General features: G+C 42.4%; 2 protein-coding genes across 3 annotated transcripts; one reads left to right on the top strand and one right to left on the bottom strand.

The window, feature by feature from the left end:
- Nucleotides 1-11,861: 11,861 nt before the first annotated feature.
- LOC124181562 (L-threonine ammonia-lyase-like) lies at nucleotides 11,862-15,680 on the bottom strand. The gene is made up of 6 exons (XM_046568240.1): nucleotides 15,451-15,680; nucleotides 14,546-14,665; nucleotides 14,082-14,440; nucleotides 13,840-14,002; nucleotides 13,222-13,514; nucleotides 11,862-12,674 (listed from the first exon to the last, which is right to left on the bottom strand). The coding sequence occupies exons 1-6, from the start codon at nucleotides 15,559-15,561 to the stop codon at nucleotides 12,308-12,310; spliced, it is 1,413 nt and encodes a 470-aa protein (XP_046424196.1). The 5' UTR covers nucleotides 15,562-15,680; the 3' UTR covers nucleotides 11,862-12,307.
- Nucleotides 15,681-19,114: 3,434 nt separating this feature from the next.
- On the top strand, nucleotides 19,115-23,558 carry LOC124181563 (L-threonine ammonia-lyase-like). Of its 2 annotated transcripts, none has more exons than XM_046568242.1 (6): nucleotides 19,115-19,188; nucleotides 20,755-20,874; nucleotides 20,980-21,338; nucleotides 21,418-21,580; nucleotides 21,906-22,198; nucleotides 22,746-23,558. In XM_046568242.1, exons 1-6 carry the CDS (start codon nucleotides 19,153-19,155, stop codon nucleotides 23,110-23,112), a joined length of 1,338 nt encoding a protein of 445 aa, XP_046424198.1. In that variant the 5' UTR covers nucleotides 19,115-19,152; the 3' UTR covers nucleotides 23,113-23,558. The 2 variants fall into 2 exon arrangements, with proteins under 2 accessions (XP_046424198.1, XP_046424197.1); XM_046568241.1 differs by lacking the exon at nucleotides 19,115-19,188 and adding an exon at nucleotides 19,743-19,969.
- The last annotated feature ends 277 nt before the right edge of the window (nucleotides 23,559-23,835 follow it).

The following is a 23,835-nucleotide window of genomic DNA, read 5'->3' as shown; positions in this document are numbered from 1 at the left end:
ATTGTTGTGAGCTGTGCAATTGTCGACAAACATCACTATCTTTCGTTTTCGGGCCCTCATATCGGCGTTAACTTTTTTCAACCAAGTCATCCAGGCCTTTTTATTATTTTGATAATTAACAGGCAACGTCTTGATACCCTTGAAGCATCTTGGGCTCTTAGATTTTCCAATTAAGAGAAGTGGCAGTTTTTCATTTCCGGACATATTTGCACACACAAGTACAGTAACCCGATCTTTACTCAATTTGCCACCATGGCAAGGCTGACCTTTGAACGTAAACGTTTTATCCGGTAGACACTTGTAGAATAAGCCTGCTTCATCGGCGTTGAATACGTCATCGGGAGTATAATCGTGTAATAAAACTGGAAGGTTTTTAATCCACTCACTACATTCATTGTTGTCCACAGAATTGCTCTCACCACAAATATTTTTAAATGCTATATCGTTTCTTTTCTTAAACCCCTCTAACCATCCATTACTGCCAGAAAAATTGATATGGAGCTTACTTGCAAATTCTTGAGCTTTTTCTTTAATCATTGGTCCGCTTATTGGAATGTTATTATTCCGTACCTGCTTCATCCACGTCGAAAGACATTTTTCGAGTTCAGAATGCTCTGCTGATCTTATTCGTTTAAGCTTCCCTTTTCCGTCAATATACTGAGACCGAATATTCTCGTTGTTTTTAATAATTCTACACAAGGTCGATTTTGGTACATTATACTCCGCACACAGTTTATCACGCGACTTTCCACAATCATAGTCTGATAGAAGCTTTAATTTTTCAGATACTGTTGATGTGTTATGCTTACGTTTGGACATTTTGTACACTTTTATTCTTATGTTTGCACGTCAAAACTTGAAATAGTACTGACAAAAGAGCATGTACGTGCGAACGATGCGAAAGAAATTCAAATGTTTGTAAACAAACGTGTCTAAGTCTGTCTCAACCTGATAAAATGTCTCGCTTATACAGGGAATTAAGCTGCAGAATCCCATTTATAGAGGTAAATATCGAAAGAATTCTAGAAATCGAATCTCATTTAACCAGGTTCGTAAAGTTCCATTAACAGAGGGAATTCGATAAAAAAGTGCCGGGACCTCGTAGGAAATCTCAATAATAGAGGTTTCTCACTTATCCAAGTCCCACTTGACAAGGTTTCACTGTATTATATAATTAAGTTAAAATAACAGCAACTATTCTTACCAACATAGTCTCTGTTCCAATTGGAATTGTCTTCTGAAACATTTTGTAATTATTATAGCCTGATGATGGTCGGCAGGGCCCGGCCGAAACGTCGCAAACGCAAACATGTTCGTTTGCCCAACAATTAAATATATCTATTTACCTGACCGGATTTTGACTAAACCTTCTTTATTCTTCAGTGTTGCTATATTGGAACGCTTATCTGACACTAGTTGTTATATGGTAAGACAGAGAGACCGGTGTTCGGCCGCTTCCGTAGGTGTCGCCTCGTGTATCTCGTTACAAACTTCAGCAACATCTTGATCTTCTGATATTTTATTTGATCAATCTATGACAATTTCTACCAGTCAACAGAAATTTCTTGCAAATATTGAAACAGCAATAGAGCAATTCAATTCAACAAATACAACTATTGTTATAAGTGAAGATGTAGACTTACTCCTATTACTCACTGCTCGAAGTCCAATCGAAAAAACTATTTTTTCATTTAAACCTGGAAAAGCTCAACATCAATCGGTAATATATTCATCAAAATGTTTATCTGCTTTTGCAAAGTGCCAAAATCATGCACTATTTTTACATGCAATAACTGGCTGTGATACGACATCCCCATTTTTCAGGAGGGGTAAAACAACTGTTTGTAAAATGTTTGAAAAACAAGATTTAGTTCAATGTGCTGAAGTTTTTAAAAACAGTAATTCAACGCCACAAGAAGTTATCACCAACGGAATTCGCTTTCTTCTCTGTATGTATGAAGCTCCTAAAAAAATTACGTGCTTAGATAAGTTCCGATATGCATGTTTCGTTAAAAATATTTGAAATAAAAATCAAGTGCAGTTAGCTTGTCTTCCTTCAACCTCAGCGGCTGCTTATCAACATCTTTTTCGGGTATATTACCAAGTTCAAGCGTGGCTTGGTTATCAGCTAGACCCAAAAGACTGGGGTTAGAAGTTGGTCGACAATTCATTAGAGCCAGTTCAAACTCTACTCCCACCTGCGTCAGAAAAACTGCTAAACACAATTTTTTGCATCTGTAAAAAGGGATGTAGTGCTGAATGTGGTTGCAAAGAAGTTGGACTGTTTTGTTCTGTAGCATGTACAAATTGTCAAGGCCGGTCATGCTCCAATGTTGAATCACCAACAATTGAAGTTTCATTTGATGCTAACGAAGAGACATGCGATGTATCATTATTGGGGCAATTTACTTGCACCCAGGATGAAGAATATAAACAAGGAGAAGAACAAGGAGAAGAGGTTGCAGAAGTTTCAGATAATTATGATTCCGATAGATAAATTTCCCTATTTTTTTTTTTTTTTTATTTACACCCTTTCTATCATTTTCGACCCATGCCAATATCTTTAATTATTTAATAGTTTCAAATTGAACAGAATCACAACAGATCAGTGGAATAGGCCTACCGGGGAAACCACATTAAAAAAACCGCGCATATAATGACGATCACAACTCTTTCAACTTTTTGAATCGTCATATTCCTAAAACGGTGGCTCTCAGGAAACAAGTATTTCAAGATTTTTTATGGATAATTGTCTGATCTACAATTTTTATCTGGGCTAATTTTATGACAAAACTTACCGTTTTGCTGAAAATCGCGAAAAACCCGTTTTTGTGACCTTTGACCCCAAGTAAATTTTTTTCCAGGTGTTGGATCGATGAGAACTGTACACATTTTGTTTATGATAGTGTTTTAAACAATCCTACCGATTTTTAGCCGAGTGTGAATTTTTGTAACCTTGGATGTCGAAATTGACCGGACTACAAATAAGAAGCCGTGGCAGCCGAATAAGAACACTCGGAGAGAACATAAGGATCGAGAAATTACACACAAAAATGTACACAAACATACATACACAAACAGAAGCTACAAATCAAAACATGCAATACTCAATATTCAATACTGCGTTAACGATGTGAGATGTTTTTAAGTAATATATACGCAGCAAAACCAGCATGAATAAAAATCGAAACAAATATGCTAAATTTGAATCGTGTTTAAATTAAAATCTCGCATCAACATTTTTAGAGAATCACGTGCAAGTCATCTTTCGTTTCATTGTTTTGCATCTATAAATATTATGAGTTCAAAATTTCATGCTGATCCTTAAAGATGAAATAGTCTCCACCAATAATATATTAGTAGTTTCACATTCTATAGCCATTCTTAATAATAAAAGATAATATGTCATTTCTTAATGTTGTTATAAACCGAAAGAAAAAAATGTAGTTCTCTCAATCTAATTTCAATGACCAATATAATTATTCCTTGATTATTTATATTTTTTTGATAAGGAGATACATCTCCATTTTCCATTTCTGTTTTGCACGTATAGACGCAAAGTTCCTGAAAATATATTTTTTTTTTACATTAATATTGAACTATTCATTGATCTCATAAGACTTCCGTTTCCGTTTTGAATGTGAGTGGCAGGTGTGCGAAAGAGTGTGAGTGAAAAGGCGAGAATTTAGCAGGATAGCAAAGGTGAGGAGAAAAGTAAATAGGGCAGAGAAGGAGCGGGGAAAACATAGACGGGAGGTCGAGTAAAGGGAATAGGGAGGCAGGCATAGAAAGGAAGGGCAGTTGAAAAAGAAAGAAGAGGGAGAGTTTTGAGGTTAGGCAGAAAGAGCCGGCGGACGCCAACGATTCGGATAAGATAAGCATAGGCGGTGACATCTAGGGAGTAAGAAGGGGGATAGAGTAGAGACAGTTAGGCGGCGGATAAATAAGGTAGGGAGTGGTGACGGAGAGGAAGAATATGAGTAACGCGGGTGGCCAAAAAGAAGGGGCGAACAGGGAAGAGGAGGAGAATGAGAAAGGTAGGCCGGGGGCAGTAGCAGCGTTAGAGAGGGATAGGAGGCATAGCCTGGGATCGACGGCGACGGTGCTAGACTTATGGAAGAGTAAACAGGAGGAGGAAGGGGAAAAAGGGGAGGAGGATGTAGACAAGATGCAGGAAAGAGAAAGAGTATTTGGGAAAAGCAGGAAAGTGCACCGGTCGCCGGAGGGTAAGACAGTGGAGGAAGGGAAGGCAGAGGGAGGGGGTATACAGGATATGCTAAGGTTGATTAGGGAAGAGCTAAAGATAGGTCTAGAGGAGGTCAAAGGGCAGGGAAGGGAGATCAGGGAAGAAATGGAAAAGATTAAAGGCGAAATGACTAGAAGGGATGAGCAGTGGGAAGTAGAGAGGGGGGAGATGAAGGAAACGATAAGGGATCTAGGTAAAAGACTGGAAGAGGTAGAAGAGCGGAGAGGGGGGGAGATAGAAACGGTAAAGGAGAGGCTGATAGAATTAGAAAAGAAGAGTGCAGAAGGCGAGGGGGAAAGGCAGGTACAGGGGAATGCGGAAGTGGCGCAGGTAACAATAGATAGGTTAAAAGAGATGGAGTGGGCCATAGAGAGGAAAGAAAGGGAAGAAAGAAGGGGAAATATAGTAGTGAGAGGAGCGAGACTAGAGAAGGAAAGAGAAATGGAAGTTGAGGGAGATAGCAGCTATGGAGGAGAGAAGGGGAAACAGAGTAAGAATAGGGTATGCAAAGATCTGGATAGAAGGGAAAATGTGGAAGTGAGATGAGATAAGAGAGGTGCTTAGGGACGGTACAGGGAGAGCGCGGGAAGAGGGGTAAAGGGAGGGGAGGGGAGAAGCAGGGGAAAGCGATAGGGAAAGGTCAGCAAGAGAGGAAAGACAAGAGGGAAGTATAGAAGCACAGGGAAGGGTACGTAGGGAAAGGCAGTCGGGGGAATGGGTAGTGGAGGTGGACAGAGGCAGGTGGGGAGGGAGATAAGGAGGAGAGAGAGGGGAGTAGGCGAGACAGAAAGGGAGGTGTGGAAAGTAGCTTTCTGGAATGTGGCGGGGCTCGCGAGAAAGGATGAAGATTTTTGGAGGGGGCTAGGGGATTGGGATGTAATATTTCTCATGGAGACATGGATAGAAAAAAAGGGGTGGGAAAGGATTAGAAATAAGTTGCCAGTAGGGTATAAATGGGAGGTGCAGTATGCGGTTCGAAAAAATAGGAAGGGAAGAGCAATAGGCGGAATGCTGTCAGAGGTGAGAAGGGAGATAGTAAGTGGGGAGGGAGGGAGGGAAGAGGTAAACGAGGGCATGATAACAAGGAAAATAAGTGTAGGGGGGGGAAAAATGGGTAGTAGTAGGAATATACGTAAATGGGGATCTAAAAGAGAAGATAGGGGAATTGAAGGAGCGGGCAGAAGAGATAGAGGGAGGGGTAAAAGTGCTAGTGGGGGGTGATTTTAATGCCAGGATAGGGCAGGAGGGGGGAGGATGCTGAGGAGAAGGAGAGAAAGAGAGTAGGAGTAGGAAATCAAAGGACAGGAAAATAAACTCGGAAGGTAGGCAGCTGGTGCAATTTTTAGATGAGACAGGATGGGCAATAATGAACGGGAACACAGAGGGGGATGAGGAGGGGAAATTTACGCATGTAGGAGGGGCGGGGGTGACGGTGATAGACTACGCTATAGGAGACATCGAGGTAAGGGATAGGGTGAAAAGGATAGAGATTGGGGATAGGGTTGACTCGGATCATCACCCGGTAAAAGTGTGGTTGAGGGGGGCAGTGGCTAGGACAAGGAAGGGAAAAAGAGTAGGGGGGACTAGTAGAGAAGACTGGACGGAGGAGGTAGGATGAGGTTTAGAACAGAAGTCAAATGGGAGGAGATAGGAGAATTGGATGTAGGTAAAGAGACAGAGATAAGAATAAGGGAGTTTAGACGAGCCTTAGATGTAGGAGGGAGGGGGAGGGAAGCGAAGAAGGGATGGTGGGATGAGGAATGTAGGCGAAAAAAAGGCGCAAGTTAGGCAGAGTCTAAGGAAATGGAGAAAGGGGGAGGGGGAAGGGGACGCGTATAGAAAGGAAAGAAGGGAATATAATAGGCTATGCGAGGAGAGGAAAGAGAAAGAAAATGAGGGATTCATAAAAGAAGCAGCGGAAGCAAGGACAGAAAGCAAGGTATGGGAGATAGTTAATGGGGAAAGAAAGAAGTGGAAGAGGGTGAATGAAGAAATAGGAGGTCAGGAGTGGAGGGAGTATTTCATGGGATTATTAGGCGGGGTAGAAAGCAAGGTAACAGAAGGCGGGGAGACGATAAATAGGAAGGGGGACGGGGAAGGAAAGCTGCAGAGGGAAAGGATTAAAAAGGTGATTGGAAAGCTGAGGGATGGAAAGGCACCAGGGGGGGATGAAATAGTTAGCGAGGTATGGCGGTATGGGGGGGGGGGAGGAAATGGAGCAGTGGATATTGAAAACATGTAACAGGGTTTGGGTGGGGGAGGGCTGGCCAGAGGATTGGAGGGAGGAATTGATAGCGCCGATAGTTAAGAAGGGGAAGGGGAAAAGGGTAGAAGAGTATAGGGGGGTGACTTTGATGCCAACTCTATATGAGGTGTATGCGATGGCATTAGCGGATAGGCTAGAAAGAGAGTTAGATGAAAAGGGCTTGATACCGCAAAACCAAACGGGTTTCAGAAAAGGCATGGGTACAATTGACAATATATATGTACTTAATTATTTAATCAATAGGCAGGTGGGAAAGGATAAGGGAAAGATGGTGGCGTTCTTTGTGGACTTGAAAGCGGCGTTCGATTTAGTGAACAGGAAGGTGCTGTGGGGGACTATGGAAAGGTGAGGGGTGAGGGAAGGGCTAAGGGTAAGGATAGAGGAAATTTACAAGGAAATAAAGAGTCGAGTGAGGAGCGGGGGAAAGGTAGGAGAGGCGTTCTGGACAGCGAGGGGGGTAAGGCAGGGATGTTCGCTCAGTCCGCATGTGTTCAACCTGCTGCTGGCGGACTTAGAAGAGGAAATGGGGAGAGGGAGAAGGGTTGGGGGGGGGGTGGAGTTAGCCGGCGGCAGGGTATGCACGTTAGCTTATGCGGATGATATAGTGTTACTAGCGGAAAGTGAAGAGGAAATGCAGGTAATGATTAGGAAGTTAGAAAGGTATGTGCATAGGAAAAGGCTGACGGTAAATGTAGGAAAATCAAAGATTATGAGATTTAGGAAAGGGGCGGTAGAAGAAAAAACATAGATTGGAGATGGAAAGGGAAAAAGATAGAGGAGGTGAAAGAGTTCAGCTATCTAGGGTATAGAGTCAAGTGCAATGGGGAACAGGAAGCACAGGTGAAAGAGAGAGTACGGAAAGCAGGGGTAGTAATGAGGCAGGTATGGGGAATAGGAAAAAGAAGGTTTGGGAGGGATTGGGAAAAAAGGATTTGGTTATTTGACAGGCTAGTATGGACGGTAATAGAGTATGCATCGGAGATATGGGGGTGGAGGGAAAGGAGGGCGGTCGAGGCGGTACGGGATAGATTTTTGAGATGGACATTAGGAGTGGATGGGAGAACACCGGGATATCTAGTAAGGGAGGAACTACAGAGGGAGAAGCTAAGGATTAGGGCAGGGAGAAGGGCATGGAATTTTGAAAGGAAGCTGGAGAGAGTGGAGGGTAGCGAGTTAGCTAGGAGATGCTGGGAAGAGATAAGGGACAAGGCAGAAGCTGGGAGGCAGGGATCGAGGTGGGAAAGAGAAAGGGAAAGTTTCTTTGCCAAAAGGGGAGCAGAGAGTAGAGAGGTAGTCGCGAGAAGGGAGAGGGGCGAAATGGAGTTCAGGGAAATAGAGGAGAGAGAGAGGGAAGAACAGAGAAAAGAGAGGTGGGAGAAAATAAGTGAATCGAGGTACAACAGATGGTACAGGCTAGTGAAAGGAGAAGGGATACCAGGATATCTGGAAAAGGGATGGGGAGAAAGCAGGTGGATAAGGGTGGCAAGATTTAGATTAGGAAGCGAGATGAAGGAGGCAAGGTACTGGGAAGAAGAGGAAAAGAGAAGGTGTAGGGTGTGCGGGGGGGAGGAGGAAACATGGGAGCACGTATGGGAAAGGTGCGTAGGCTGGGATAGAAGGGAGGAAAGCTGGCAGGAAGTGGTGACGGAGATGTTAGGTGCGGAGGGGGTGGGAGAAGTCTGGATGAGAGAATTGGAAAGGATCAGGGATGTACAAGAGAATGAAAGAGTGAGAGATGAATGGGAAATGGAAGTCGATTAGGATAAGGACGATTTAGTAAAATAGAATAAGGTAAAATAGGATAAGGTTAAGTGAAGATAAGGATAAAAAATAAGAAAAGGATGAGAGGGAAATAAGGGAATGGCAAGGCAATGGCACAGGGCACAGGCAATTAGAAATTAAGTAAGGATAAGGTAGGAAGTAAGAATAGGGTAAGAATAGGTTAAGAAAACATGTAAAAATATTGTAAAGGAAGAGGAAAAGGGAAGTCCTTGTAACCCCAAGGGGATCAATAAATATTACATACATACATTTATCTCATAATTAATACATACCTCTGATTTCACTTCGTACGGCGGATTATGTACTTTCGTCTGTGGTATTAGTTTCCCACGGACGATTCGTTCTCCACTAGCTTCATCATGAATTTCAACGACCTCCTGAACATGATGGCTTTGGAATAGTTTATACCCTATAAATGTTTAATTAATTGATCATCGTATTGTTAGTAATACGATAATCCTAAAAATAAATACGTAGTGAAAATTAAAATGAATTTGAAAGAATATCTCATATGTTTCGTGCATTTACTTACCTTGCGACAAATTTTCCGCGAAAGAATTCTGCATGTATGTTCTGAAATCCACATTTGATGATAGTGTGGCTCATAATATCACTTTTATTTTCGTATTGCATTAAATAACACAATAATTTGAAACGTGCCGTGATTGTACGCTTGTACGCTTTGTATTCCACCGCACGCAATACATTTCTTACCAAAAATTTTGAAATTCTTATCTCTTGAGCGATACGGCTTGCAGGTTTCATCGGATCTTCTTCGGCACACAAACATATCGCTAATTTTGTCTCATAACTTGTATTTCTGTTCGGCTGCGACACCTTCACTGTTCTTCCATCGACACTTCCTTTTTGTTCGAACCGTATTACAATTTTACGTATCGTATTATGCGATGGGATCGGGCGATTTGGGTACGATGCCGTGAAATGAGTCGATAACTCGCTGCCTCGTAACGTTGTCTCAAAATAGCCACTTTTTCTTCAACACTGAATTTACAATTCGGCATTTTTGACAGTACTAAATTGGAAAGCAGATTCAATTATTGCATACTGAAGTAAACAACGCTTCGATCGCGAATAGACGCCGTAATAATGCAAAACCACCTGTTGATTTGTGGTTGCTGTATGGTAACGACGAACAAATGAATACAGCGTTCAATCTGGACGAGTAATTGACATGTAATCGTTGCATCTTTCCGCAAATCAATCGCGAACAAAACTCAATAAAAATTTTACTTTATAAAGAACAGGGTTGTACATTTTTTTATTAAAAAAGTAAATGATAAATGTATTGCGCGCGGTGGGATACAAAGCGTACAAGCTGCAGAAACAACAAGAGCTTCTGCCTGGCGATGCAGGACGACGCCTCATATTTTGCGAACAGATGATGAACACTTATGATCAAAATACGGGGCTTGGAGTGTGCTTCAGTGACGAGAGCACGGTGTTTTTAGTGGGAATGCCGAATAGGCAGAATACAAGAGCGTGGTCCCAACATAATCCCTATGTTTTCCTTGGAAATCGAACACAGTACCCTGTCAAGGTGAACATTTGGGTGGGTGTTGTCGACAGCCACATTATCGGGCCGTTTTTCATCGAAGGAAATCTCAATGGGGAAAGATATTTGCAGTTACTCAGGGAGCAGATTATACCTGCAATCAGAGCGATTGACGGGGACGTAAGTACAATTTATTCAAGTTGTACCTAGGTAGATTATAAATAATACTATTAATGATGATGATGATAACAGTAATGAAATTATTGATAATAATGTAAGATCGTGGTCCCCCATATTGACTAAGAAGTTTATGAAAATCACGATGGCCAAAGTAATTGACAATATTTGTCGAACTGATTAAAATTATAAAATGGGCTCAATATGATTTTGCGAGGCAATTGTAGACTGCGATCTTAATTCTTTCAATTATAAATTACAATTGTAATTCGTAAATCAAATCCTATCGATTAGGCCTAACACTGGTTGCAGAGCAGTTGACAGGAAATCGAGAGGACCTGGGTTCAAATCTCAGTGCAGTTACCCGAAGCTTCGGTTTTCCAAGATTCTGACAGTAATATTAACAGTAAAATCATCATCATGATTCAATTCATCGTCAATTGAATTATTTCAACAATTACTCATTACAATTGAAAAATAAAAAGTTGAAATAATGATACGAACATCGTTCATAATAATATGAATATTATTCTTTGACTGTATTTTTCAGGGTCCAAGAGGATGGTTCCAATAGGATGGGGCGCCACCACATTTTACGCAACGAGTAAGGGAATACCTCGACCAAGAATTCCCTGATCGCTGGATCGGCAGGGGAAGTCCTACCATACAGTGGCCCGCGCGGTCCCCTGGCCTCACACCACTGGATTACGGCCTACGGCCTTATTTGAGTCCTAGCTCAACCTAGAAAATAGTCGCTGCTTTTGCTCCTTGGGCCGACAGTGAGAGTTTGATGAACGCGGTGATTCGATCAATGTTCATTATTGTGAACAACCGAATTAAATTACATATTCATAGGATATTGCTAAAAAAAAGTATCACTATTCGATTTGTGATTTCAAATTATTTGCACACCCTCAGCATTTTTCTTCACACTTTTGATGTCCTGATTTATTCTTGGTCGCTCAGTTTTCAGTCTACCATAACATGTTATAAATGAAAAAAAAAGAAAACCATTCAGAGGGATTGACCTGGGATCCTTGTTAATGTAGGAAGTAAAAAATTCAGAGCTTGACTGCCAGTTGTTCCGCCAAGCTGCGTTTCGGTATAACGACGAATTAAGCTGGCGAGATGCGCGACGAGTTTGTCGGAAGCGGTGTCGGGGCACAATCGAGCAAGCACTAATCCCAGCTTGTCACGGGCATCAGGATTTAATACATCCAATTATGATACGAAGTTCGTTCGACGTTAAATGTAGCGTGTCAGAGGATGTGCGGGTTGTTCCAAGTCGGAGCGACGAGCGCTGGCTGCGCAGCACCCAGAAGACTCGACGTGACCGAAATCACCAAGCTTCTGGTTTCCCCGCTCCGCAGGTTGCCCCTCAGGAAATGTAACCGGTAGCTGAAACTCGTTTAATTCAATGTCCCGACCAAAAGTCGCCATGACATTTATTACAACTCAGCCAATTTTCCCCCGCCTTACTCGGGGACCCCGATCATCGTCTTCGACTTATTAAACGATCCAAGGTTGGATGGTAGCCAGCATTAATTTTCTTGCTTACCATCCACAATATCCTCTTTGAAAATCTCCCCTGAAAAAATCCCCCATTGAAAAAATTCTCACTGCAGAATTTTATATTTTTCTCGTCAATTTAATTTAATCGGTTTTTTTATTTTTCCATTTTTTTTTTTTTTGTTATTTCTGTCATAGGTGATTTTATCCTGCGAGGATTTTTATCGGAGAGATTTTCTCTAGCCACCATTTTCTTGGATCTAGGATTAAACTCAGATCCCCTGCCAAGGTTTTTTACCACAGAAAGAAACCCCCTTTTCACATTCTCAGGGAGTATAGGCTATCAATTTTTAAGTATAAAACCGCAATACTAATCAAACATTCTTTATTAACAAAACTTTTACCCAGATACCCCATGTATAATACCCAGAATCATTGATTAACAATTTTATCTTTCGTTACAGCTATGCGAACTATAGGTAGGTGTATAATATATACAGAAACGTTTGGCCCATAACCACAAGATCAGAAATAGGAATAAATAAAAGTTACACATTACAATGTTCACACAACTGAACGAGTTGCCTTCTTTTATCCACGATCAGTTGAAGTAAGCGTTGAAAATATCATCTAGAGTCAACGTCGAGAGAAATAATTCAGTTGCAACGCTAAGTCATTTTTCGATAATACACTTCCTCAATGTCGTTTCAGTCTAAGGCGATTCAAAAACTATCGATGATTAATCTTGATTTCGGTTTGAACGCGGATTGAACGCATTTAATCTAATGCGGTAGCGTCATAACTGGTTTACAATCTAGCACCCTGTAAAGGATTGATCGTCACCGTTTGAAAATTCGGAACTGTTGCCAAAAACAACCCTCCTGTAGTTCTTGTAGAGCATTTCCTGTAGCTGTCGGGCGTGATGGGCGTCCCTGGTCTCGCATACGACCTTGACCTCGACGCTGAATATGTCCGACATGATCCAGGCCCGCTCGTGCATGATGTCTTTTATGGACACCCCGATGTCGGCGACCATCTTGCAGAGCTCGGAGATCCCTCCTGGACGGTCGGACACCGTCACTGTGAACTTGAGGAGGCGACCCTCGGCGGCAAGTCCGCGCTCCAGGCACCTACCCAGGATCGTCGTATCTATGTTGCCACCGCAGAGGGGGAGGACCACTCTAAAACAGATTTTAACCGGTGTAGGTGAGGCGGCAACGCCCTCGAAGAGGTGCGGGCTAAGGGATGGCCCGTTTAACGGTTAATTAACTTTTACGATTATACTTCGTTTCGGGTCGTTACGTAACGACGCCCGGAAACGACGACGGAATGACGCGCGAACTCTGGATGGAACGACTGACGAAGAACCACCACCCCCATGCTTCGTTGTTTCTCAAGGATCGCTACTCCTTGCCGTATACCTACCATCTTCCTGCGGAATCGCGTATCAGAAAACGGGAAAACCGGAGTCCCAGGAAAAAAGGTCTTACAGGTACTGTCAGGAACGTTATGCGTTCGAACTACAAGAAATCACATTCCAAGAGCTCGTAAAATCGTACAAAATTGTTTCATGAGTTACGAAACTACTAAGTTGGTGTGGCATTTGAAACGATGGCGATCGGAACATCGTTCAGCTCTTCGTTGGAGGAACTGAGCCGTTACTTTCCTAATGAGCTGCTTAAGAGATGTTGGAATCTTTGGTTGCGAACTCAAATGGTGTCACCTCACCTTTTTCCTTTCAGTTCGTCGAGCTGTCCTGCGAGAATGGCGGCCAATCCCGTAGCTCCGGCACCCTCGACTATGCACTTCTCATTTTCGACCAACTTCAAGATCGCTATGGCGATCCACTCCTCCTTGACGACGACTAGCTTGTCAATCAGCGGATCGGCAGTAACGAAGGCGTTGTAGCCAACCATAGGAACGGCCAGACCATCGGCTAGAGTCGATTCGATTGGTGTGTAAGTTGGACGACCGGCTGCCCGGGCTGCCGTGAAACTTGCGCACCTGTGGGACTCGACGCCCTGGGAAAAATCGGTGAAAAGTGAAAAAACGGTTTTGAGAGGCCTTTTGGAGAGAAAGAATTATACAGTTTCATTACTTTTTAACTTTTTTTCTCTTTTTAACGTGTCACTCGAAAAATTTGCCGTAAAACCCAGAGAAAGTAGGAAAATATTTAGAAGTCACAATATTTTCCTACTTCCACCGGTTTCTTTTAGTATTTATCACATATATTTCGAGTGGCTCATTATAAAAAAAAAAAAAAAAAATGTCAAATAAGGAACTGCTCTGTTATACAGTATTTTAGGATACGTTGGAATTAATGCTTCTGATTCTTCCGATTCTTACTATAACTTTCACATGCGGATGCAGGGTTTTTATCGCCAGTGCAACACCGGCGATGAGACCTCCTCCTCCGACGGGAACGACAACGGCATCGATATCTGGAACCTGCTCCACGACCTCCAATCCCAATGTTCCTTGACCGGCCATGATGTGCGGATGATCGTAGCTGGAGGAGGGAAAGACCGCATATCACACTTGTGACAGTGGACATAGACGCCAAACTGAGTCGGGAATATTGTTCCTACCCGTTGATGTAGACGAGGCCCTTTTCCTTGCCGATCTGCATGGCGTTCTGCTTGGCCTCACCCATGTCCGAACCCTGGACGACGACCGTTGCGCCGTGCTGTTTGCACGCCGCGATTTTCATGATCGGCGCCACAGCCGGCATCACGACTGTCACCGGTATTCCAAGTTTTGCCCCATGGTAGCAAAGTGCCAAGGCATGGTTGCCCAGGGAGGCCGATATCACTCCGTTACGTTTCTGCTCGTCGGAGAGCATCAGCAAAGCGTAGAGAGCGCCTCGCTCCTTGAAGCTTCCCGTGGTTTGCAGGAAGTCCTTCTTCAGGTACAGCTCCATGCCCATGGAATCCGACAGCCGGGATCTCTGTTCGACGGAGGTTTCGGGTGAGTGTCATGAAAAATGATGTTTGTGCAATTGGAAGCGAATCGAAGACTTCCGATTGCTCGATATACAGTGATATTTACATACCGCACATGGTGTGTTGATTATCCCCGACTTGATTTTGAACGCGGCTGAGGTCACGTCTTCGCAGGTAATTTTTTGCGGATTTCCTTCGACGCAGTAAGGGTCAAAGACTGACTCATCTCCCTGTAAAATCAAATCGTTGTACGTATATGCGGGCGTGAAACCATTGAGCTACTGCGATAAGGCCAAGCAATATTCAGGTACTAATTCTTCAGTTCCTTGATTTTACATAAATACTCCTGCTGTGCGATATCTCCCTATTATGATAGGATACGGAACGTCGATAGTCTTTTGTCACCGCACATATTGACTTAATGACTCAACGCTCGTTACTGATAACGCGCGTATATTGGGTCAAAGGTTCATGCTGAGTCAAAAAACCGTTAATCGGTACTTACACCCGTCTCTCTTTGCTTGAAGTCTACGATTCACGTTGTTGGTCTTCAAGATCAACTCTGTGATAAATGTTGCTATGATAAATTCGCAGAATCGGTTAATGTCGTCAACCTTGGAATATGGATGTGAATCACAAAAAGTATCGAATGCCTGAACGTTAGTCATTGAAACAGTCACAGGACTGTCGTTATTATTCAATGTAATTTCATTTTTTTTTGTTTACAATACTTTGTGAAATATGAATCTCAGTGTTATACTTTTTACCTGTGTTAAACTTTCGTGAAACCGATAAATCGAAAACCCATTATTGGTAATGTTAATTCGCGTTCGAAGATGTGACAACCGATCAAAGTGCATTGTTCAAAACGAGTGCGTGATGGATGAAATCATTTACTTCAATTTTTCACAAGGTACGGAACTTGAACATAAAATTCAATCCTAAATTATCCCGTGTAACACCCTCGCCCTACAGTAGAGTTTCATGAAGATTATAAGGGAATTAGATAACTTACCGTAGAAATCGAGGAGACGGAAATGTTGCTAGTGCTCGAGTAACTCTTGTTAACTCCATTTGAAGCAAACAAGTTAAGAGGCTGACTTAGAAGCTTATTCAAATCCCTCATCTCGCACCTTATTTTCAATCTTCGTAGGTAAACTTTAATTACGTTATTTAACAACTAATAACCTGAACTTCAGACGAGATACTGCGCGGGATACGTGTTTTATGGAAAATTGCCTCCGACGAATATAATCGCGAACTTTGTGACCTTAAGCTCGAGTCTCCTCTTGTCGAGCAACGTTACTACTGCTGCACTTACGGATGGGGGCGGGTTACTTCCTCCACTCGGCAACAGCACGTGCTGTGTCACGTGGCGGTCACTTATCGTCGTCGGCTGTTTCTCGGACGGAACATTTTCATTATATATATGTATAGGCCGATAGATCGCAAGATTGGGGAACGATGCGCACTGCGTTCTGCGCATATCGGAGGGAAAAATGACGTCAAAGATGCGGTGCGCACTGCGTTCTGCGCATTTCGGAAGGAAAAATGGCGTCAGAGACGACTGGGCCCAGCCTTTACCCATCCCCCCATCTCCAAATTTCTGGGTTTTATTGCTCGTTTGAAGTGACCCGCTTCCGCAGCTGCATCTTGCCTAAAAGCGTGTTGGAACAGGTTTTCACCCCCTCCCCCTCTCCGCGAACCCTCCGCCGCCTACGATGGATGCCCACCTAAGTATAAAAATCCGCGCAAATGCTGCGAGTAAAGTAGCAATGTAAAGTTTCCCAAGCATGTAATGGAAATCGGTCAACAAAAAGCAGGTAGTGGGCGGTGTGGGTATAAAAAATCGGGGCCCAGAGCCCTTGCCCCGAATACCTACGCTTATGACGTTCGGCGAAAAACAAGTCTCGACAGGAATTATTGTGTGTGTGTGTGTGTTTGTGTTTGTGTGTGTGTGTGTGTGTGTGTGTGCGTCAAATCCTATGAAAACAGCCATCTTGCGGCAAAAACCGAAAATGATCAACGGGGCGGGTACCGCCGCGGATTCGGAGGGGGGTACCTCCGCGGCTGGGGGCGGTCCCACCGCGGATTCGGCGGGGGGGGGGGGGGGGGGGGGTGGTCCAGAACTTTCATATATACGCTACTAACGTAAAATCAGTTTGTTCCCTTTACTGTACTTCTTCCTTTGAATAAGGCTTTAACGTCAATTTGTTATTGCACAAGCATTGAATTTGTGCAACAGTTACAAGAAAATATAGTCACCGTGATCATAACGAGAAAGAATAGTAACGGATACTAGACTTTCTGGCAACAGCTAGAAAACTACTTTTCTATTCTTTACCTAGAACTATATTTTTCGATTGTGGTAAAAAATGAAAGTAGTTAAGGACTGAGCGGTAACCGAAACTAAAAATTTCTCTAAGTGTTATTATTATTGCTAATGAAGATGACAAATTTAAAATAACAATAATAAACATCAAAGATCATTGGTTATGAACTGAAATTGATTTAAAATTGGGGAATCCCATCAAGTTTTCACTGTTTTACTCTTTCAATTGAAACTATCATCACGTCCATAACAAGTTGAACATTTTTTTACGCCGTAATTTGTCTTAAATAATATTCTAAACACATTGATGAAATGAAATCGAATAATTTTCGAATTAGGAAACATTGAAGGGAACGGATCTCATCCATTAGTACAGCACAACTAACACTTTTGAGTCACCGTTTTCTAGATTTCACTTCATTAATGTGTTTCTAAGATTATTTCATACAAATGTCATCATGAATAAAATTACGATATTTTAGTAACGTGACAATTGTTTCAATAGATAAAATAAAATATTAAAAAATGCATTACAAAAGAAATAGTTAGGAGCCCCACTTTGTCCACAGGCTCGAATTGTTCGTACGTATTATACGGTGAGAATTTGTAGAAATATTTTCACAAAAATCATACAGGTCCAACTCTACGAAAACTCATTGCTTCTGCTTAAAGCATAACACCAACGTTAAAAGAGAATTGAATATTTTCTCACAATTTTTTGTAAAACAGTCAATTTCGGGACGAAGAATTGATTATAATTTAATTTTCTGTAATAATTGATAATTTATACTAAAAAACCATCGATGTAGACTTCAAAATGGCCACCCATCATTACCGTGCAGTACCCTAGGCAATCATGAAATGCACCAGTAATATTTAACACGTGTTGTAGTAACATGTTCGCAAGGATTTCGGTGATTTTTCCTTCGAGTTCGACATGGTTCGCGATGCGACCTTCCGTGTGCGAACGGTTCGTTAAGGGGGAAACCCAGTTTAGACCGATCGAAAAATCGTCTGTCTTTTTATTGCATGAATCGTTAGTATAACTATTCAAGAATATGTGGTCAAAATTTCGAAGCAAAATTCCCATTAGTTCGAATGCAATGAGCACTTAAGTGACCGCCCGTCGGTTCTGTGAAGAAGCGCACGGTAATTACAACGGAGCGGTCGCCCAGACCCTTCTTTTCCAGCTACCTGCCTCAATACCGCTGTACTATTAAATAATAGAATGACGCATATGAGCAAGAAGAGGGATTGCTATATGATGCTGGTATGGCTGATTAACCGGTGAGCATTTTTTATAATTAATTATTGCCTTGAATTTCTCGTTTTCGCTACATTTTATTTCAAACGCGTTTTTCTCGAAACGACGTTTTTTCGACTTGCGTACATTCTAGCTCGAAAAGTTATTGATCAATCGTTCTGAAATTTGGTGTAGATATTCTTTATTCAATTCCACGTGATATGAAACTAATTCGGGGATTATATTGTTATTAAAAATATATGTATTTATGCAAGAAAGATGAAAAAATATAGTATAAAAACATGACATTGTGTTCAAACACCTCCAAAACATGCAATTTTCAATTTGTTTGATCAAAATTAGGTTCATATTCTCAGAAAATATGTTTCTAATGAAAAAAAAAAAAATCCCGACGATTACAGACAAAAATTGCGACGTCAGGGATGTACGCAAGCCAAATGCTCGGATGGCAATCGCCCATGGACTGCATGCGGTAACTCCACTATTTCCGGCGGAAATCATTTGAAAAAATTTCAAAGTGTACTTGAAAACATAAATAAAATATCCTCCAGGTTTGAACATTTTGCGATTATTCCTTTCTGGTTAAAAAAAATCATGAAAAACAGCAAAATTTCGACCTCATAAACCGGTTTCCCCCCTTAAGGAAATTTACCGAGTATTATGATATGACACAATGATGCAGCAATGATCATAGTCAAATTCGATCCAGAATGTGCATTCTGGCGATGAAATTTATTCACCCTCTTGAAAACCAGCAAATCTTTACGGTATTACAGGTTTGTCGCTGTAAAATGTCAGCACGAAACAATTAGTAGGTGAATATTCGATGATCAAGTAAGAGCCACTTGAGCTTATATTTAAGATAGATTTAAGATCTACACATTTGGATGGGGTCAAAGCTGGATCACCTATACATGTGCGATGACCGAATTTCAACTAATCATTACAGCGAGACTTACAGAATAGTGCAATGTGGTTTCTTTCCAGTTTTTTCTGGCTAGATATCGGAGAGCGAGGTCATTGATTCGTAGTCGTTGGTTGGATTGCGTTTTTTCATTGAGTCACTGACTGAGGTCCGGCGAGAGTGACTGTTTCAATTTTACTCTGACCACTGTATAAGAATGGAGCACAGAAAAATTTGGCGCCAGGCTAATGTGGTAAGTGGACTTGACCCTTATAATCAGACGATTTCTAACGGTTTGCAAACAGCGTTTATAGTGTAATGGAAATTTTCCGTGCTCGCTTATTATTCCACAAATAATTCTTCTCAGCGAATTTATCTCCATCCACGTGTTTGCTTACATATTTACGATCAATCGTTATCATAATTACTGGCAATCTCGTCTCCGTTCGATCAAGTCGCGACTTTTCACTGTGGTTGAAAAAAAACACGCGTTGAGCCCAAAAATTTTGTGGCGGATTTTCGAAAAAAGTGCTGACAGTAAACCGTGTTGCGAAATAATGGTTGATAAGGTCAAAGTCGATGCTGCGGTGATGGGGCGTGTCGAGGCTATGTATACGTGTATATATAATGAAAATGTTCCGTCCGAGAAACAGCCGACGACGATAAGTGACCGCCACGTGACACAGCACGTGCTGTTGCCGAGTGGAGGAAGTAACCCGCCCCCATCCGTAAGTGCAGCAGTAGTAACGTTGCTCGACAAGAGGAGACTCGAGCTTAAGGTCACAAAGTTCGCGATTATATTCGTCGGAGGCAATTTTCCATAAAACACGTATCCCGCGCAGTATCTCGTCTGAAGTTCAGGTTATTAGTTGTTAAATAACGTAATTAAAGTTTACCTACGAAGATTGAAAATAAGGTGCGAGATGAGGGATTTGAATAAGCTTCTAAGTCAGCCTCTTAACTTGTTTGCTTCAAATGGAGTTAACAAGAGTTACTCGAGCACTAGCAACATTTCCGTCTCCTCGATTTCTACGGTAAGTTATCTAATTCCCTTATAATCTTCATGAAACTCTACTGTAGGGCGAGGGTGTTACACGGGATAATTTAGGATTGAATTTTATGTTCAAGTTCCGTACCTTGTGAAAAATTGAAGTAAATGATTTCATCCATCACGCACTCGTTTTGAACAATGCACTTTGATCGGTTGTCACATCTTCGAACGCGAATTAACATTACCAATAATGGGTTTTCGATTTATCGGTTTCACGAAAGTTTAACACAGGTAAAAAGTATAACACTGAGATTCATATTTCACAAAGTATTGTAAACAAAAAAAAATGAAATTACATTGAATAATAACGACAGTCCTGTGACTGTTTCAATGACTAACGTTCAGGCATTCGATACTTTTTGTGATTCACATCCATATTCCAAGGTTGACGACATTAACCGATTCTGCGAATTTATCATAGCAACATTTATCACAGAGTTGATCTTGAAGACCAACAACGTGAATCGTAGACTTCAAGCAAAGAGAGACGGGTGTAAGTACCGATTAACGGTTTTTTGACTCAGCATGAACCTTTGACCCAATATACGCGCGTTATCAGTAACGAGCGTTGAGTCATTAAGTCAATATGTGCGGTGACAAAAGACTATCGACGTTCCGTATCCTATCATAATAGGGAGATATCGCACAGCAGGAGTATTTATGTAAAATCAAGGAACTGAAGAATTAGTACCTGAATATTGCTTGGCCTTATCGCAGTAGCTCAATGGTTTCACGCCCGCATATACGTACAACGATTTGATTTTACAGGGAGATGAGTCAGTCTTTGACCCTTACTGCGTCGAAGGAAATCCGCAAAAAATTACCTGCGAAGACGTGACCTCAGCCGCGTTCAAAATCAAGTCGGGGATAATCAACACACCATGTGCGGTATGTAAATATCACTGTATATCGAGCAATCGGAAGTCTTCGATTCGCTTCCAATTGCACAAACATCATTTTTCATGACACTCACCCGAAACCTCCGTCGAACAGAGATCCCGGCTGTCGGATTCCATGGGCATGGAGCTGTACCTGAAGAAGGACTTCCTGCAAACCACGGGAAGCTTCAAGGAGCGAGGCGCTCTCTACGCTTTGCTGATGCTCTCCGACGAGCAGAAACGTAACGGAGTGATATCGGCCTCCCTGGGCAACCATGCCTTGGCACTTTGCTACCATGGGGCAAAACTTGGAATACCGGTGACAGTCGTGATGCCGGCTGTGGCGCCGATCATGAAAATCGCGGCGTGCAAACAGCACGGCGCAACGGTCGTCGTCCAGGGTTCGGACATGGGTGAGGCCAAGCAGAACGCCATGCAGATCGGCAAGGAAAAGGGCCTCGTCTACATCAACGGGTAGGAACAATATTCCCGACTCAGTTTGGCGTCTATGTCCACTGTCACAAGTGTGATATGCGGTCTTTCCCTCCTCCAGCTACGATCATCCGCACATCATGGCCGGTCAAGGAACATTGGGATTGGAGGTCGTGGAGCAGGTTCCAGATATCGATGCCGTTGTCGTTCCCGTCGGAGGAGGAGGTCTCATCGCCGGTGTTGCACTGGCGATAAAAACCCTGCATCCGCATGTGAAAGTTATAGTAAGAATCGGAAGAATCAGAAGCATTAATTCCAACGTATCCTAAAATACTGTATAACAGAGCAGTTCCTTATTTGACATTTTTTTTTTTTTTTTTTATAATGAGCCACTCGAAATATATGTGATAAATACTAAAAGAAACCGGTGGAAGTAGGAAAATATTGTGACTTCTAAATATTTTCCTACTTTCTCTGGGTTTTACGGCAAATTTTTCGAGTGACACGTTAAAAAGAGAAAAAAAGTTAAAAAGTAATGAAACTGTATAATTCTTTCTCTCCAAAAGGCCTCTCAAAACCGTTTTTTCACTTTTCACCGATTTTTCCCAGGGCGTCGAGTCCCACAGGTGCGCAAGTTTCACGGCAGCCCGGGCAGCCGGTCGTCCAACTTACACACCAATCGAATCGACTCTAGCCGATGGTCTGGCCGTTCCTATGGTTGGCTACAACGCCTTCGTTACTGCCGATCCGCTGATTGACAAGCTAGTCGTCGTCAAGGAGGAGTGGATCGCCATAGCGATCTTGAAGTTGGTCGAAAATGAGAAGTGCATAGTCGAGGGTGCCGGAGCTACGGGATTGGCCGCCATTCTCGCAGGACAGCTCGACGAACTGAAAGGAAAAAGGTGAGGTGACACCATTTGAGTTCGCAACCAAAGATTCCAACATCTCTTAAGCAGCTCATTAGGAAAGTAACGGCTCAGTTCCTCCAACGAAGAGCTGAACGATGTTCCGATCGCCATCGTTTCAAATGCCACACCAACTTAGTAGTTTCGTAACTCATGAAACAATTTTGTACGATTTTACGAGCTCTTGGAATGTGATTTCTTGTAGTTCGAACGCATAACGTTCCTGACAGTACCTGTAAGACCTTTTTTCCTGGGACTCCGGTTTTCCCGTTTTCTGATACGCGATTCCGCAGGAAGATGGTAGGTATACGGCAAGGAGTAGCGATCCTTGAGAAACAACGAAGCATGGGGGTGGTGGTTCTTCGTCAGTCGTTCCATCCAGAGTTCGCGCGTCATTCCGTCGTCGTTTCCGGGCGTCGTTACGTAACGACCCGAAACGAAGTATAATCGTAAAAGTTAATTAACCGTTAAACGGGCCATCCCTTAGCCCGCACCTCTTCGAGGGCGTTGCCGCCTCACCTACACCGGTTAAAATCTGTTTTAGAGTGGTCCTCCCCCTCTGCGGTGGCAACATAGATACGACGATCCTGGGTAGGTGCCTGGAGCGCGGACTTGCCGCCGAGGGTCGCCTCCTCAAGTTCACAGTGACGGTGTCCGACCGTCCAGGAGGGATCTCCGAGCTCTGCAAGATGGTCGCCGACATCGGGGTGTCCATAAAAGACATCATGCACGAGCGGGCCTGGATCATGTCGGACATATTCAGCGTCGAGGTCAAGGTCGTATGCGAGACCAGGGACGCCCATCACGCCCGACAGCTACAGGAAATGCTCTACAAGAACTACAGGAGGGTTGTTTTTGGCAACAGTTCCGAATTTTCAAACGGTGACGATCAATCCTTTACAGGGTGCTAGATTGTAAACCAGTTATGACGCTACCGCATTAGATTAAATGCGTTCAATCCGCGTTCAAACCGAAATCAAGATTAATCATCGATAGTTTTTGAATCGCCTTAGACTGAAACGACATTGAGGAAGTGTATTATCGAAAAATGACTTAGCGTTGCAACTGAATTATTTCTCTCGACGTTGACTCTAGATGATATTTTCAACGCTTACTTCAACTGATCGTGGATAAAAGAAGGCAACTCGTTCAGTTGTGTGAACATTGTAATGTGTAACTTTTATTTATTCCTATTTCTGATCTTGTGGTTATGGGCCAAACGTTTCTGTATATATTATACACCTACCTATAGTTCGCATAGCTGTAACGAAAGATAAAATTGTTAATCAATGATTCTGGGTATTATACATGGGGTATCTGGGTAAAAGTTTTGTTAATAAAGAATGTTTGATTAGTATTGCGGTTTTATACTTAAAAATTGATAGCCTATACTCCCTGAGAATGTGAAAAGGGGGTTTCTTTCTGTGGTAAAAAACCTTGGCAGGGGATCTGAGTTTAATCCTAGATCCAAGAAAATGGTGGCTAGAGAAAATCTCTCCGATAAAAATCCTCGCAGGATAAAATCACCTATGACAGAAATAACAAAAAAAAAAAAAATGGAAAAATAAAAAAACCGATTAAATTAAATTGACGAGAAAAATATAAAATTCTGCAGTGAGAATTTTTTCAATGGG

Source organism: Neodiprion fabricii, chromosome 4 (assembly GCF_021155785.1).
Source record: "Neodiprion fabricii isolate iyNeoFabr1 chromosome 4, iyNeoFabr1.1, whole genome shotgun sequence".
NCBI classification, from domain to species: domain Eukaryota; kingdom Metazoa; phylum Arthropoda; class Insecta; order Hymenoptera; family Diprionidae; genus Neodiprion; species Neodiprion fabricii.
This window is presented reverse-complemented; position numbering and strand designations above follow the sequence as displayed.